Below are 18109 nucleotides of genomic sequence, written 5' to 3'. Positions count from 1 at the left end.
AGAATATAACTACTATAATACTGCTCCTATGTACAAGAATATAACTACTATAATACTGCTCCTCTGTACAAGAATATAACTACTATAATACTGCCCCTATGTACAAGAATATAACTACTATAATACAGCCCCTATGTAGAAGAATATAACTACTATAATACTGCTCCTCTGTACAAGAATATAACTACTATAATACTGCTCCTATGTATAAGAATATAACTACTATAATACTGCCCCTATGTACAATAATATAACTACTATAATACTTCCCCTATGTGCAAGAATATAACTACTATAATACAGCCCCTATGTACAAGAATATAACTACTATAATACTGCCCCTATGTACAAGAATATAACTACTATAATACTGCTCCTATGTATAAGAATATACCTACTATAATACTGCCCCTATGTACAAGAATATAACTACTATAATACTTCCCCTATGTACAAGAATATAACTACTATAATACTGCCCCTATGTACAAGAATATAACTACTATAATACTGCTCCTATGTACAAGAATATAACTACTATAATACTGCTCCTATGTATAATATTTCACCTGTATAGCTGTGTGGATGAATTTAATAAAAAAAATTGCTGAAATGACTAATTAGAAGGCTTGTTGGAAGCTTTTGATCTTTTTGATTTATGATGATTGCCCGTTATGAATCCCATACAGCTATTTCACACCACAGACTCCTCCACCTGCGCAGTGAAGTCAGTGTTGTATATGAGAACGTCATGGTTCCAGGTCAGCTGTAATCTCATTAATAATTTTGTTGTAAGAATCACACAGAACAGCATCGTGTAAGTGAATACTGTCAAAACCAATTATCTGCAGGAGGAGGGTTGCAGCAATAGGATAAACGGTGTAACGACGGAGGTCAGACGATATTGCTCCATCCTAAAATTGCTCTCAATTAGAAGAGACACGGATTGGGACTGTGCAGGGATTTATATTGTAAATGAACTATTATAACTGTGACCTGGCGACGGAAAGTCATATGATTAGTTCCAGAGAACAGGTAGAAGATTGCAGGCGTGACGCCACATTACTGACTTCATGTAATGGATCCTGAACACAACATCGTATACGGTATTCATAAACAGATGATAGATAATAGATAGAAAGATAATAGAGGTATAGATAATAGATAATAGTCTCATATCTATCCATAGATTGTTTGACATTGTAGATCAGCTCCATTAAAATGAAGGCGGAGCTGTAATACCAGACATAACCTGAGTACAGGTGTGGCGCCATTTTTGGAAGAAATCAGTTATTTTTATTACTTTTGAACAGCCCCCTATATGGAGGCAATTACTGCCGCGCACTTTTGTTGAGACCATTGCTTTCGGCTCTTATAGAGGCATGTGTGGCCTTCTTTCCTACGCATTATGGTCAGAAGAGACTAATTATGCAAATTGTCTCTTCAGAGAGGAAGAGGACTAGAACTCTAGCGCCACCTATTGGAAGTAGCAATCCTAAAAGTCAATGTCGACCCTTTAACGAGTCTTGTTACATGACTTAGGGTAAAAGCCAAAACCAGAATCTCAATTTGCAGACATTGTGTTTCGGGGTACTGCCCCTCGTCAGTGCAAAGTGTGAGATCTGGTTTGGCTGTGTGAGAGGCGTCTGACCGATCAAACCAAACCAGATGTCACACTTTGCACTGATGGGGGGCAGTACCCCCGAAACACAGTGTCTGCAAATTGAGATTCTGGCTTGGCTTTTATCCTAAGTCATGTAACAAGGCTCGTTAAAGGGTCGACATTGACTTTTAGGATTGCTACTTCCAATAGGTGGCACTAGAGTTCTAGTCCTCTTCCTCTCTGAAGAGACAATTTGCATAATTAGCATATTTCCCAGAGGATCATTGCGACTTGAAGTCTCCTCATCTCGACATGCTTAACCATGTCATTCTCCGCCAGGAGAAATGATACTTCTTGGATATCAGTTAGAAAAGAAGAATATGTAAAAAAAAGTTTTAGAAGTCTCCACTGGTCTCCGGCAGGAATCAGGAGCGTAACATCAGGGGATTTAGCTGCTGCTCCTGATCGCTGGTATCAGATGGCACTTATACTGTAAAATAGAAAGGACAAAACTTTTAGAATTTTTGGGTGAAAGTTGAAAACTATTAAGAAAAAAGGTTTAGAAAAATACTCACCTATTTTGTTTTCTTGTCTTTTCAGCTCCAAGCACAGCCCTATACGGCATCACCGGAAGGGCAGAAATCCTCTTTTCTTGTTGGTACCTGGTTTTGACACTTTCCTCTTTCACGAGCATAATCTACCTTAAGAACATGGTTATACAATAAACCTCCCGAACCACAACAAGGCTTTAAAGATGTCTGCGGAAGTGCTGACGGCGGGATGCGACCTGGTGCTGTGTGACGCAGTGTGGGATGTAGTCGGCAGTACATACATGGGGGAATGATCGGCTTCTTTAGAATTGTTTTTTCTTTTATTTTTTTTGTTCCTTTTTGTAAATACTTTAATTCTTCTTTTTCGATTAGCTGCATTACGTTGTGACGCAGTACACATTGTCCTTTTTTTAAGAAAAACAAACGAACAAAAAAAAAAAAAAAACAAACAACAAAAAAAAAAACTATAACGTGACAGCTCTGAAATTACTTTTAGAGGATATTAATTGTGACTTCATGTTTGTAAATTTACAGGTTTTCAAAAAAAGAGTCTGGTGACCGTAGGTGCGGGTTATGGTTTACAAACAAAAATAAGCAAAAAAAAAAAGAAAAGAAAAAAAAAAAAACACCCCTTGATAATAACAATAGAAAAGTCAAGAGAATATCGTCGTGGCAAATAATATACTTCAGAGTTCCGAGGCACGCGTTCTCTTGCCTTTTGAAATATGATTTTGAACTCGTGTGTATCAAACATTTTCCTTTTTTATTACAAAAATATTGCCTTCAAAAAGATTACACCAGTTACATTTAGCTAGATCGGCTGCAAGTTTTGGGTATTCCAGATACAGTATTATACAAAAATAAAACTACGAGAAAAAAAACAACTGCATGAAGCAGTTAAATTTATACCTGTATGTCTCGCATGGGTGTGCCTTCATAAAGTTTTTTTTTTCTTTTTTTTCTTTCTTTAATTCAGATGGGGGTTTTATTAGCTTAATGGGGGATTCAGTCTCTCTCTCTCTATATAAATATATATATAAAAAAAATTGTTGAAATGTACAGAACATATTTTTAGGAATTCATATCATGTAGCCACCCAAGTGTGAAAGACTTTTACGTGTGCTTATGAAAATGTCCATACGTCAGCCGGTGTTCAGTTTAAGTGTTCTCCAACCCATGCCGAGATCACACGTCTGCAGTGTAACCGCAGCTTTTGTTGGCGGATAGGCGCGGCCCCTTAGTCGATGCTGTTGCAGAACTGTTTTAAAGGGCAAACGTGTCTATGAGGACCCAGATGGAGTGGACTTTGTTGGTGGCAATCAAAATTTCAGAGACAAGTCATGGGAATTTCAGAGACCAGCTTCAGAGACAAGTCATGATGAGGTCTATACCATCCACCATCTGGAATTTGTTTCAACCATTCTCCCAGCTCGTCCTAGATTAATCCACTCATAAATGGTCAAGGTCTAATGCCCTCAGTATTTTTAAAGGACAATTATGTATCTTTGAAGACCCAAAGGAGATGGACTTTTTGCTCATGGTCATCAAAATGACATGAGATAATTTGTGAGGTCTCCCGGACTGTAGCTTCTTTCCATTTGTGATGTGGTTCAACTCTTCGTCCAGTTCACTAAAATTCCTAGATTACGTTATCCATGAATGGTCATGTGAGGAAATGTTCTCAATTGTTTTAAAGGGCAATTATGTATCTATGAAGATCCAAATGAGATGGACTTTGCTTGTGGTCATCAAAATCATGAGATAAAGAGATAAATAATGAGGTCTCCCAGGCTACACCTTCCACCATGTGGGATGCAGTTCAACTCTTTGCCCAGTTTGCCAAAGTCCAAGGTTAATCCATAAATGGTCATATGGTAAAATGTCCTCAGTTCTTTCAAGGGAAAATATTTTCATTGAAACCCCAGAAAAAAAAATGGACATAAAACATAACAGGAGGTCCATAAGTCAACACATTTCACCATCTGTGATGTGGTTCAACTCTTCTTTCAGTTTTCTAAAATCCTAGATTACTTCATCCACGGATGGTCATATGGGGGGAAATGTCCTCAATTGTTTTAAGGATAATTATGCATCTATGTAGATCCAAACGTGATGAACTTTACTTATGGTCATGGGGTCTCCCAGGTTATACCTTCCACCAGGTGGAATGTGGTTCAGCTCTTTGCTCAGTCTGCTAAAGTCCTAGGTTACACCATCCACAAACGGTCATATGTGTTTAAGATTTTTAAGGGCAATTACGTATCTATAAAGACCCAAATGAAGTAGACTTTACTGTTGGTCATCAAATAGAGATATCATGAGCTCACCCAGTTAATACTTTACTCCATTCATAAATGGTCAGCGTTCATATGCCTTTACCCCTTTCAAGGACAGATATTAATTACTGAAGACTCGGAAGAAGTTGACTTAAAAATGACGTGAGATACCAGGAGGTGCATAAGTCAGTAGATTCCACCATCTGGGATGTGGTTCAACTGTTCACCAAGTTTGTTAAAGTCCTAGGTTAAGCCATCCACAAATAATCACATGCCTTTAAGACTCAGATGAAGTAGACTTTGTTGGTGGCCATCAAAAAGACATAAGACATGAGGTTCTTTCACCAACTGGGCTGCGGTTCAACTCTTCGCCCAGTTTGCCAAAATCCCAGGTTGATCCATTCATAAATGATTAGCGTTCAATATGCCTTTAACCCTTTCAAGGGAAAATAATTAGTCACTGAGGAACCTAGAAGAAGTGGACTTACAATGGACATAAGCGATAACGAGAGTTGCCTAAGTCCACCATCTAGGATGAGGTTCAACTCTTATTCCAGTTTGCCAAAGTCCTAGGTTAAATCATTCATAAATAGTCAAGTTTTCTGGGGATTTTCACCATGGCAGTATGGGGGTGTTGTTTTAGCCACGTTGTGCCACTCACGGCAGTAATCATTCAGTGTTGATATTGGATTAGGCGACACAAACTATGGCCAATGACTCAAAGGTTATCTCAATGTGCGACAAAGAAAATATTTTTGGGTAAAATTAAGTGAATATTTTGAAAGAAAAAAAAATCCTGACTCCAGTCCTCTGCATCCAATCACCTTCCAGAGAACCATTGTGGATGGAGTTATCCTATGAATAAATATATATTGTTACAGGTTATATCACAATTTGATACTAGTGACAGAGTTGGTGTTGAGTATTTTTTATCTTTTTGGTGATCGATGTTGACGTGACCGCCATGTCTTACTGCTAAACCAGACGTATGGAAGTGGAAAGATGGTAAAATCCAGGCTCAATATTCTTGTCTGGGGATAATATTTAGATTGGTGCTGTTTACAAAAAGGGGTAAAAAGGCTGTTCAGCTAAAGAATCCAAAAATATTTAAAGCTACGGAAATGTTGTTATGCATTTACACATCTATTGTGATGATCATTTGGCAGCTAAAATTTGGCAGATGGAGAATCCTAGGGCAAGGGGGTGCACAAATGTAATCACTGACACATCTCGGAACGGCTCTGCAATACATTGTCTAGCGCTGAGCTTCTTGGCTTACAAGACCTACATCATGTTTTTGCAGATCCCTGATTATAGCACAAATCTCATATGTTTTTGTGATTTCAGAGCTATTCCTCTTTAAAAAAAAAAAAAAAAAAGTATTACTCAAAATTCTTTTGAAAAATGTTGTGCAAACGAGAATGTGACAATCCATTTTATCATCCATCCGATACTTCATGGAATCTGTATTGTTTTGCACTTGATTTTGTACTGAATTTGTGAAACTAGCTAAAATAGTTGAGAAAAAAAAGTGGATATATTTGGAAATGGGTCTACTCAGTGGAAAATAAAAACTCTGGTAAAAATCACTGAAGTTTACAGAGTCTGTTTGTGTCGCTTCATTTGTCTCAACAAGCTAAATGGGTAGAAGGTAAAAGAAGACGAATGGAAAGGAGAGAAAAGGAATGAAGGTGTCAAGGGGTCCTTCTCCGGTATCACACAATCAACAGAGCAAGCGAAGAGTGAACAATTCCATGACCTTTATTTAGGCAAAAATACAAAAGGTCCATATACAATCCACTACTCAAAGGATAAGATAGTCTAGAACCCGAATGCAGTTCAGTAACAGGATAAAGCCCTGGGAAGTGAGAGGCCAACAATCCAGCAGACAGAGGATAACACAGTCCATATACTCTTCTTTCTCTCTGAGGTGCTGTGTTCACATCATAGTTCCACACATGATCTGAGATTGTGTCTCATCTCACTGATATTTTAAAAGTCCCCCTCATTCACAGGTCAGGGGGGAGGTCGCAGGGGCTCATCGTTTCACCAAGCTAGGTCAATATGTCACTAGCATATGAGCAAACAATACAGTACTGTGGGGCTGATATCAGAGGACAACACCATCCATTCTTCCATTAGCAAATAACTCATCCCACAAGAGAACACCATGAAAATCAGTAAAATATTAATACAAACAAAATGATACCCACATACCATATCCCACCATCACAGAAGGATAGAAATACTATAAAAGAGATAGAGAAAAGGAAAGGAGGTCGAAAGAAAGGAAAATGTAGGAGAAGGAAGAGAGGAAAAACTGGACTAAGAGGTGAATGATGAGAGAGTCAGGGATGAAAGAAGAAAAGGATAAATGAATGGAAGGTTGGGAAGAAGGAGGAAAGGGAGGAGAAGGGGAATAAAGAAAGTATTAATAAATAAAAGAATAAAATAAATAAAGGAATTAAATATAAATATAATATATATAAATAAAATATAAATTAATAAAGGAAGGCATGGGCAATAGAAAAAAAAGAAAAGACAAGAAAATAATGGAAGAAGATAACTCTTAAAGAATGGAAAGGATAATGAGGATGGAGGAGAAAGAAAAAATGGAATGGAGGAATAAAAAGAGTAAGAAAGGAGCAAAGGAAGGAAAGACTAGACTAAATGGGAAAATCAAAAGGAAGAAGGGATCAATTTAGAAAGTAAATGAAAAGATTAGGAAGAAAGGAGATAAAGGAAGGGAGACTAAAGGGGGTTTTACACATAGCGATATCGCAATAACGTCACCAATTTTATGACGTTATAGCGATATCGCTATGTGTGATACTTACCTCCGACCGGCTCCCCCGCTGTCCATCGCTGATCGCGCGAGAATGTCCGGCTCCATTTCTCGTCGTCAGCTTCCTGGTGTGACGACGAGCGACGCATGGACGCGGGCGGGAGGACGCCAGGATCGCTGTGTGTGAAAGGTGAATATCGTGCGCTGCGTCGCTGATGCATCGCTGTGAGATCTGCCTGTGTGACAGCTCACTAGCGATCATTTAGCGATGCACCAGCGATCCTGACCGGGTCGGATCGCTGGTCGGATCGCTGGTGCATCGCTAAATGTAAAAGGGCCTTAAGAATGAAAAGGGAACAGAAAAAAGAAGGGAAAGAAGAAAGTCAAGATTATGGTGGGAGGATTGGAGAAGAGTAAATAAGAGTAGAGAGATTCAAAGGGGAGTTGAAATGACAGGAAAAGGACAGATCGGTGAGGATGGAAAAGAGGTGGGTGGGTAAGAAAGAAGGAAGGGAAGAAGGAATGAACAAATAAAGGATAGATGGCTGGAAGAGAAAGGAGAACGGAAGGCGGAGTGAGAGAAGAAGGAACGAGGGGAATAAAGTGGAGAAAAAGAAATGAAGGAAAGTATCATTTCCCTCTGCTTTCATTTCTCCTTTAAACCTAGAGGGGAGTGGGGGAGGAAGGAGAGATGGAAACCGAAAAGGAATGAAGAGAAGAAAAATCAAATGAGTAAAGATAGAGAGGAAGAAAGAAGGTGAGGAAAAAGGGAGCAGAAGTGATGGAAGGTTATAATAAAAGTAAGAGGAGGCAACAAAAAAGAGGAATATAAGGAGGAAGAAGTGAGGAGTAAAGTAGGTAAAGGAGAGCGGAACCCAAGAACCAGGGAAGGAGAAACGAGAGCAAGGTCTGCAACAAAAGAGCGAAGAAAAGTAAAATGTTAATACATGCAATCTCCCTCAGATCTGCTCCCCAGCTGTAATGACGGGTGCAGACGACATGCCCTTTGGATTATTTGGGTCACCAATACTCGGATGTCCACTGGTTCTATTGAATTTCAGATTCAGAAAAACACTTTTTCTCCCCAATTTTTAACGTCCCTTAGGAAATGACAATCATGAGACGGGAGTCTATAGTTAGCAGCAGATCTGAGAAACATGAAGTCATCCGTGTTGTGGAAAGGAGGGAAGTGATTCCTGACAGTGAGAAGATGCGGCTGAAACCCAAAATCTATTCCTCCCATTGAGCTCCATAGATGACGCGACATCCGCGCTCCGGAGAACGGTTCCTGTTTTATCTCCTTCGGTCTTTGTTACATATAAGATACTTGTTAATCATTTCCTCACTTATCTGCTCCACCAAGGATCTGCCAAGAAGTAGATGACACGACACCTTCAAGATATAATCGTGTGGAAAGAGCTGGATTATTTATTAGGTTTGACAAGAGAACAAGCTGAAAAAAAATCAAATAACAGCTTTTCTTTTTTTTTTTTTTTTTACTAAAAGGAGCCATTCTTGGAGCAAGAGTCACAGCCAATAATGGAGCAGAGTAACACTAGCTTCCTATACATATATAACCACTAGGGGCAGCATTCCCTCCTATACATATAACCACTAGGGGCAGCGCTCCCTCCCATACATATATAACCACTAGGGGCAACATTCCCTCCTATACATATATAACCACTAGGGGCAGCGTTCCCTCCAATGCATATATAACCACTAGGGGCAGCGTTCCCTCCTATAAATATATAACCACTAGGGGCAGAAGTCCCACCAATACATATATAACCACTAGGGTCTGTATTCCCTCCTATACATATATAACCACTAGGGGCAACATTCCCTCCTATACATATATAACCACTAGGGGCAGCGTTCCCTCCTATACATATATAACCACTAGGGGCAGCGTTCCCTCCTATAAATATATAACCACTAGGGGCAGCGTTCCCTCCTATGCATATATAACCACTAGGGGCAGCGTTCCCTCCTATACATATATAACCACTAGGGGCAGCATTCCCTCCTATACATATATAACCACTAGGGGCAGTATTCCCTCCTATACATATATAACCACTAGGGGCAGTGTTCCCTCCTATACATATATAACCACTAGGGGCAGTATTCCATCCTATACATATATAACCACTAGGGGCAGTATTCCCTCCTATACATATATAACCACTAGGGGCAGCGTTCCCTCCTATACATATATAACCACTAGGGGCAGCATTCCCTCCTATACATATATAACCACTAGGGGCAGTATTCCCTCCTATATATATATATATATATATATATAAAATCACTAGGGATAGTAGTCCCACCTATACATATATAACCACTACGGGCAGTAATCCCTCCTATACATATATAACCACTAGGGGCAGTATTCCATCCTATACATGTATAACCACTAGGGGCAGTATTCCCTCCTATACATATATAACCACTAGGGGCAACATTCCCTCCTATACATATATAACCACTAGGGGCAGTATTCCCTCTATATATATATATATATATATATATATAATCACTAAGGATAGTATTCCCACCTATACATATATAACCACTAGGGGCAGTATTCCCACCTATACATATATAACCACTAGGGGCAGTATTCCCTCCTATACATATATAATCACTAGGGGCAGCATTCCCACCTACACATATATAACCACTAGGGGCAGTATTCCCACCTATACATATATAATCACTAGGGATAGTATTCCCACCTATACATATATAACCACTAGGGTCTGTATTACCTCCTACACATATATAACCACTAGGGGCAGTATACCCACCTATTCATATATAACCACTAGGGACAGTATTCCCTCCTATACATATATTACCACTAGGGGCAGTATTCCCATCTATTCATATACAACCACTAGGGGCAGTATTCCCTCCTATACATATATAACCACTAGGGGCAGTATTCCATCTTATACATATATAACCACTAGGGGCAGTGTTCCCTCCTATAAATATAAAACCACAAGGGGCAGTGTTCCCTCCTATACATGTAACCACTTGGGGCAGTATTCCCTCCTATACATATATAACCACTAGGGGCAGTGTTCCCTCCTATACATATATAACCACTAGGGGCAGTATTCCCTCCTATACATATATAACCACTAGGGTCTGTATTCCCTCCTATACATATATAACCACTAGGGGCAGTATTCCCTCCTATACATATATAACCACTAGGGGCAGTATTCCATCCTATACATATATAACCACTAGGGGCAGTATTCCATCCTATACATATATAACCACTAGGGGCAGTATTCCCTCCTATACATATATAACCACTAGGGGCAGTATTCCATCCTATACATATATAACCACTAGGGGCAGTATTCCCTCCTATACATATGTAACCACTAGGTGCTGTATTCCCTCCTATACATATATAACCACTAGGGGCAGTATTCCATCCTATACATATATAACCACTAGGGGCAGTATTCCATCCTATACATATATAACCACTAGGTGCAGCATTCCCTCCTATACATATATAACCACTAGGGGCAGTGTTCCCTCCTATACATATATAGCCACTAAGGGCAGGGTTCCCTCCTATATATATAACCACTAGGGGCAGTATTCCATCCTATACATATATAACCACTAGGGGCAGCATTCCCTCCTATACATATATAACCACTAGGGGCATTATCCCCTACTATACATATATAACCACTAGGGGCAGTATTCCCTCCTATACATATATAACCACTAGGGGCAGTATTCCATCCTATACATATATAACCACTAGGGGCAGTATTCCCACCTATGCATATACAGTTGTGGCCAAAAGTATTGACACCCCTGCAATTCTGTCAGATAATACTCAGTTTCTTCATGAAAATGATTGCAAACATAAATTCTTTGTTATTATTATCTTCATTTAATTTTATCTTAAATGAAAAAACACAAAAAGAATTGTCCTAAAGCCAAATTGGATATAATTCCACACCAAACATAAAAAAGAGGGTGGACAAAAGTATTGGCACTGTTCGAAAAATCATGTGATGCTTCTCTAATTTGTGTAATTAACAGCACCTGTAACTTACCTGTGGCACCTAACAGGTGTTGGCAATAACTAAATCACACTTGCAGCCAGTTGACATGGATTAAAGTTGACTCAACCTCTGTCCTGTGTCCTTGTGTGTACCACATTGAGCATGGAGAAAAGAAAGAAGACCAAAGAACTGTCTGAGGACTTGAGAAACCAACTTGTGAGGAAGCATGAGCAATCTCAAGGCTACAAGTCCATCTCCAAAGACCTGAATGTTCCTGTGTCTACCGTGCGCAGTGTCATCAAGAAGTGTAAAGCCCATGGCACTGTGGCTAACCTTCCTAGATGTGGACGGAAAAGAAAAACTGACAAGAGATTTCAACGCAAGATTGTGCGGATGTTGGATAAAGAACCTCAACTACGATCCAAACAAGTTCAAGCTGCCCTGCAGTCTGAGGGTACAACAGTGTCAACCCGTACTATCCGTCGGCGTCTGAATGAAAAGGGACTGTATGGTAGGAGACCCAGGAAGACCCCACTTCTTACCCCGAGACATAAAAAAGCCAGGCTGGAGTTTGCCAAAACTTACCTGAAAAAGCCTAAAACATTTTGGAAGAATGTTCTCTGGTCAGATGAGACAAAAGTAGAGCTTTTTTGGCAAAGGCATCAACATAGAGTTTACAGGAGAAAAAAAAGAGGCATTCAAAGAAAAGAACACAGTCCCTACAGTCAAACATGGCGGAGGTTCCCTGATGTTTTGGGGTTGCTTTGCTGCCTCTGGCACTGGACTGCTTGACCGTGTGCATGGCATTATAAAGTCTGAAAACTACCAACAAATTTTTCAGCATAATGTAGGGCCCAGTGTAAGAAAGCTAGGTCTCCCTCAGAGGTCATGGGTCTTCCAGCAGGACAATGACCCAAAACACACTTCAAAAAGCACTAGAAAATGGTTTGAGAGAAAGCACTGGAGACTTCTAAGGTGGCCAGCAATGAGTCCAGACCTGAATCCCATAGAACACCTGTGGAGAGATCTAAAAATGGCAGTTTGGAGAAGGCACCCTTCAAATATCAGGGACCTGGAGCAGTTTGCCAAAGAAGAATGGTCTAAAATTCCAGCAGAGCATTCTAAGAAACTCATTGATGGTTACCGGAAGCGGTTGGTCGCAGTTATTTTGGCTAAAGGTTGTGCAACCAAGTATTAGGCTGAGGGTGCCAATACTTTTGTCTCGCCCATTTTTGGAGTTTTGTGTGAAATGATCAATGTTTTGCTTTTTGCTTCATTCTCTTTTGTGTTTTTTCATTTAAGACAAATGAAGATAATAATACCAAAGAATTTGTGTTTGCAATCATTTCCAGGAAGAAACTGAGTATTATCTGACAGAATTGCAGAGGTGTCAATACTTTTGGCCACAACTGTATAACCACTAGGGGCAGTATTCCCTCCTATACATATATAACCACTTGGGGCAGTATTCCATCCTATATATATAACCACTAGAGGCAGTGTTCCCTCCTATACATATATAACCACTAGGGGCAGTATTCCCTCATGTATATATAACCACTAGAGGCAGTGTTCCCTCCTATACATATATAACCACTAGAGGCAGTATTCCCTCCTATGCATATATAACCACTAGGGGCAGTATTCCCACCTATGCATATATAACCACTAGGGGCAGTATTCCCTCTTATGCATATATAACCACTAGGGGCAGTTTTCCCTCCTATGCATATATAACCACTAGTGGCACTTTTCCTTCCTATGCATATATAACCACTAGGGGCAGTATTCCCTCCTATGTATATATAACCACTAGGGGCAATATTCCCTCCTATGCATATATAACCACTAGGGGCAGTGTTCCCTCCTATACATATATAACCACTAGGGGCGGTATTCCCTCCTATACATATATAACCACTAGGGTCAGTATTCCCTCCTATGTATATATAACCACTAGGGGCTGTATTCCCACCTATGCATATATAACCACTAGGGGCAGTATTCTCACCTATGCATATATTACCACTAGGGGCAGCATTCCCTCCTATGCATATATAACCACTAGGGGCAGTATTCCCACCTATTCATATATAACCACTAGGGGCAGCATTCCCACCTATACATATATAACCACTAGGGGCAGTATTCCCTCCTATACATATATAACCACTAGGGGCAGTATTCCCTCCTATGCTTATATAACCACTAGGGGCAGTATTCCCACCTATTCACATATAACCACTAGGGGCAGCATTCCCTCCTATACATATATAACTACTAGGGGCAGTATTCCCTCCTATATATCTATATATAACCACAAGGGGCAGCATTCCCTCCTATATATATATATATATAACCACATGGGGCAGCATTCCCTCCTATACATATATAACCACAAGGGGCAGTATTCCCTCCTATACATATATTACCACTAGGGGCAGCATTCCCAACTATGCATATATAACCACTAGGGGCAGTATTCCCACCTATTCATATATAACCACTAGGGGCAGCTTTCCCTCCTATACATATATAACCACTAGGGGCAGTATTCCCTCCTATACATATATAACTACTAGGGGCAGTATTCCCACCTATATATATATATGTAACCACAAGGGGCAGCATTCCCTCCTATACATATATAACTACTCGGGGCAGTATTCCCTCCTATACATATATAACCACTAGGGGCAGTATTCCCTCTTATACATATATAACCACTAGGGGCAGTATTCCCTCCACTATATATATGACCACTAGGGGCAGTGTTCCCCCATCTGTGGACATCTGGCACTCAGACCATCCTCATGGAGTCGGTTTATAACTGTTTGTGCAGACACATGCACATTTGTGGCCTGCTGAAGGTCATTTTGCAGGGCTCTTGCAGTGCTCCTCCTGTTCATCCCTGCACAAAGGCTGAGGTAGCGGTCCTGCTGCTGGGTTGTTGCCCTCCTATGGTCCCCTCCACGTCTCCTGGTGTACATGCCTGTCTCCTGGTAGTGCCTCCAGCCTCTGGACACTACGCTGACAGACACAGCCAAGCTTCTTGCCACAGCTCGCATTGATGTGCCATCCTGGATGAGCTGCACTACCTGAGCCACTTGTGTGGATTGTAGAGTCCGTCTCATGCTACCACGAGTGTGAAAGCACAGCCAACATTCAAAAGTGACCAAAACATCAGCCAGAAAGCATTGGTACTGAGATGTGGTCTGTGGTCCCCACCTGCAGAACCACTCCTTCATTGAGGGTGTCTTGATAATTGCCAATAATTTCCATCTGTTGTCTATTCCATTTGCACAACAGCATGTGACATTGATTGTCAATCAGTGTTGGTTCCTAAGTGGACAGTTTAATTTCACAGAAGTTTGATCTACTTGGAGTTATATTAAGTTCTTTAAGTGTTCCCTTTATTTTTTGAGTAGTGTAAATCACTTAGGGACAATATTTCTCCCTTTACACATATGGCCACTAGGAGCAGTAATGTTTGTTTGTTTTTAAACATGTGAGGTAAATACCTATGTCCCCCCAAAAAATGAGAAAAGTATTCGAGGAGTGATACCTTTATCGGCTAACCAGAGATGTTGTATTTCCAAGCTTTCAGGGCTCACAAGGCCCGTTCATTAGTCCTGAGAACCATTGCCTGAATGTAGAGTAGCAACTTGAAAACCAAAGCACAACGTGCGTGCGTCCTACTCTGTGCGCCTGTCGTTCCCATTTTGTAATTAATTTGGGCTTATCAAGTACACTGAAATCATTTCTCACTCCAGTAAACATGATGTTGTTATATTCTGGTGCCATGTATTCTATTTTATAAAGGTTCCTCAAATCATTTCATTCAAATATCGAAAATTAGAGTTTGTGCTCTGCATAAAATAAGGTCTAGGGTCTGCTGAATGGAAATCTCCATATTGTGTGCCTGTGATCGGTCTTCCCTATGTATGTATAAACAAGAACAGACATGCTGGTGGGCATGTTGTGAATATCTATCTCCACTAGAGGGTGCATGTGGGCTCATTACATTTGGCTTATTATCAAGTTCAATGATTGTATGGTATGCAATCAGCTCCTGAGCTCCCCCTAGTGGTGGCTACAGGTAGCTTAAACCTTTTTGTATAACTCCTTGTCTATGCAGAGGATTTGGGGCTCTGTATTAGAAAACCAAACGATCACCACTATATTTAAATAATCATTTTAATAAAACAATTCTAAACTGTTTTGAATAAATAAAAGTGCTGAAAGGTGAAAGAGACATAACACTGGAACTTTACTGCAGTCGTGTGTAATGATATGTAATGTCTGTTCCATAGACGATACCACTGAAGAACACAATTATTGCCAGATATTTACTACATTGTTTTAATAATCTATTTTTAAATATAAAGGGATAATAATGATACAGTGTTACTTGGAGATATGGTAGTGTGAGTGTGAGGATGTGGAGGGGCTGGGGGATCAGAGTGGTTCCTTTTTCTTCTTGTGACCCTAGAGCTCAAAATGAAACGAAAAAATGATTCAATCATCTTAAGAAGGATATAATCATAATGGGTCCAATACTGGTAAGATATATAAAATAAACTCAGCTTACCTACCAGACCAGCGCCCATACCGGTATTCTGGCATTAACATACAGCGAGGTGCGTGTGCCGGACTGCGCAAGCCTTTATATCCCATCCAAACCGCAAGAAAAAAAATTGTCCTGTTCAGAGAAGTGATTGTCTGCAGTGGTCACATAACACCCCCTGCTAGTTGGATGTTAAAGACAGTACCAAGTGCGGAGTCCTGTGTGAGGAGACTGGAGGATGAGCGCGTCTCCGCTTCAATCATTGACTATGGGACTGGCGGAACCCATAAATAATGAATGGATCAGAGATGTGCAAGCTCCATTCAGAGGGGGTCTACAGGGCCTCTGTTAAGATTAGGTCACCGAGGAGGATAGCTGGGGAATAAGCTAGGCAACCAGAAAGGTTGGTAACTAAGCGGATTGCAGACCCCTAAAACTAACAACACAACTAGACATAAAGAAGCGCCCAATACTCTACCAAAGAAAATAGGCGGTAAACATGATAAATAAACCGCCATCACATATATGATTCCACTCCACAAATATTGCAAAGGAGAAAAAAAAAGGAGTAATGGATTCAAAAGTAAATATAAAAGTACAAAATTTATTATTTGGCACATGCACAGACAGGTAATAGGTAAAAAAGACAAAAGTGCAAAAAATCATGAGACGCAGACAGGACTCATCAGGGAGGGGGGAAAAGAGGTAGCAGCCTGCGCACCAAAAGATCACAGAAGCACTCACAATGCAATTAGTCTGGAGGATGTCATGCAGGATTATCCAAAAACAGTAAATCTTACGGCCATAATATGCACATAACCAGTAAGGAAAGGAATGTCCTGCCTTAGTGCAGTGAGATGCTAGCAGCGATACCGGCAGTGGCGGATTAAGTGGACCATGGGCCCAGGGCTGTTCATAAAACCTGGGCCCCAGTACCCCCCTTCCCGGGAAAACATCTTCTGTCAAAATTTTGTGGCTCTTCTCACAAAAACACTGCATATGCTGATTTTTAGATATACAAATTGTAACATTTATTAGACCATAAAAACAAAGAAAAATTACTTTTTTCTCACAAGAAATTGTATTGTATGGTCAAACAATATAAATAATATTAAATATTCCTCAAAATCAAAAGTCAAAATATATAATGTGGTATATACTGGCCTGTATTTCTTCATACAAGGTAAACATAAGGCGACATTCACCGTACCACATGTAAGTGCAAATAAGAACATGTAGACATAATATTAAACAATAATTCATCATCATTATTTATCTCTACAGATGTATATCTGTGTGGGTGGTAGCCTAACAGGAAAAGTGCAATGAGCACAGGCAACAATTTCTTAATGGACTAGAACCTCTGATTTTTTTGGACACTGAAGATCATAAACTGCTCACAGACTTTTTCGGCGAGATTTTTTGGTGCTAAAATCGTTGATTTCTGAGAGGTCTAGACTCTTCAAAAGCTCTTGTTCAATGCTCATTAAAGAGAGATGATGGAGTCTGTCTTGTCCCATTTGATTCTTCAACTCATTTTTAATTCGTTTAAGTTTTGAAAAGGATCTCTCACCTGTGCAGTCTGAAACCATCCTGCATAAATACAGCGAGCTGAGCGCTGCGGTCCCCGTGCGGGAACTGACAGCCGTACGGACCACAGCACTTGGTTTGCTGCGGGTCCGTACGGAAAACCCGCCACCATTCCGCCACGTGTGGACATGGCCTAAAAAGACGTTGCACATAAGCTGTAGGCCTATGGCCAATACGCACAAAATTGCCCAACGTGAACCTGGCCATAGGGGACGTGATGTGAGGACCTGAATGGGTTACGTTACATAATGCGTGCAGTGCACTGCTCACTGGTCCAAGGCTGTTCCTAAAGTCTGGGCACCCGGCACCCCTCTTGACCAAGGCCCACCCCCCCCATGCCCCCCACATCCACATAAAGTAGGTGAGAGAAAGATGTGGTAGGCAACTAAGGGCTAAAACACGTGTGCCGGCAATCAAGGACAAAGGCCCAGATGTTATGCGGTGTACTCTTAGAGGGTAATCATCAATAGGCAGGAAATGTACATTCAGTTTATAATATTTAATGAGCAATCAACATAGGGCTAAAATACATGTATAACAAAGAGTGTTTTTCCCCACATCCACATGAGTCAGTCATGATGACATACCTCCGCCCCACCCTGCTGCGACTTACCCCCGAGTTCGGAGAGGTGAGGAACAGGCAGTGCTGCTGCTGCAACACTGTCCACCAGGCACCAGAGAGTTC

The 18109-nt window shown here is 40.5% G+C and overlaps 1 protein-coding gene and 1 long non-coding RNA gene across 4 annotated transcripts in view; one reads left to right on the top strand and one right to left on the bottom strand.

Annotated features, from left to right (window-relative positions):
• Positions 1-6019, top strand: part of NEGR1 (neuronal growth regulator 1) — a 628361-nt gene extending 622342 nt beyond the window's left edge. For both annotated transcript variants that reach the window (XM_073544786.1, XM_073544785.1), the window contains one exon: positions 2204-6019. In XM_073544786.1, the coding sequence (XP_073400887.1) occupies positions 2204-2328 (125 nt within the window). In that variant the 3' untranslated portion in view covers positions 2329-6019. The remainder of the gene's footprint in view (positions 1-2203) is intronic.
• Positions 1-18109, bottom strand: part of LOC141048787 (uncharacterized) — a 113793-nt gene that overhangs the window by 5286 nt on the left and 90398 nt on the right. Inside the window, exon 4 of one of the 2 annotated variants that reach the window (XR_012220144.1) lies at positions 7518-8607. The exons of the other annotated variant lie outside the window; for it this stretch is intronic. This is a non-coding gene — a long non-coding RNA (uncharacterized lncRNA). Of the gene's footprint in view, positions 1-7517; positions 8608-18109 lie in introns of those variants that run through there. 2 annotated transcript variants of the gene reach the window in all.

The sequence above is a fragment of the Dendrobates tinctorius genome, unplaced genomic scaffold (assembly GCF_039654945.1).
Source record: "Dendrobates tinctorius isolate UK_male_01 unplaced genomic scaffold, ASM3965494v1 ptg000138l, whole genome shotgun sequence".
NCBI lineage: Eukaryota > Metazoa > Chordata > Amphibia > Anura > Dendrobatidae > Dendrobates > Dendrobates tinctorius.
The sequence above is the reverse complement of the archived record's forward strand: the minus strand, read 5'-3'. Positions and strand labels throughout refer to the sequence as shown.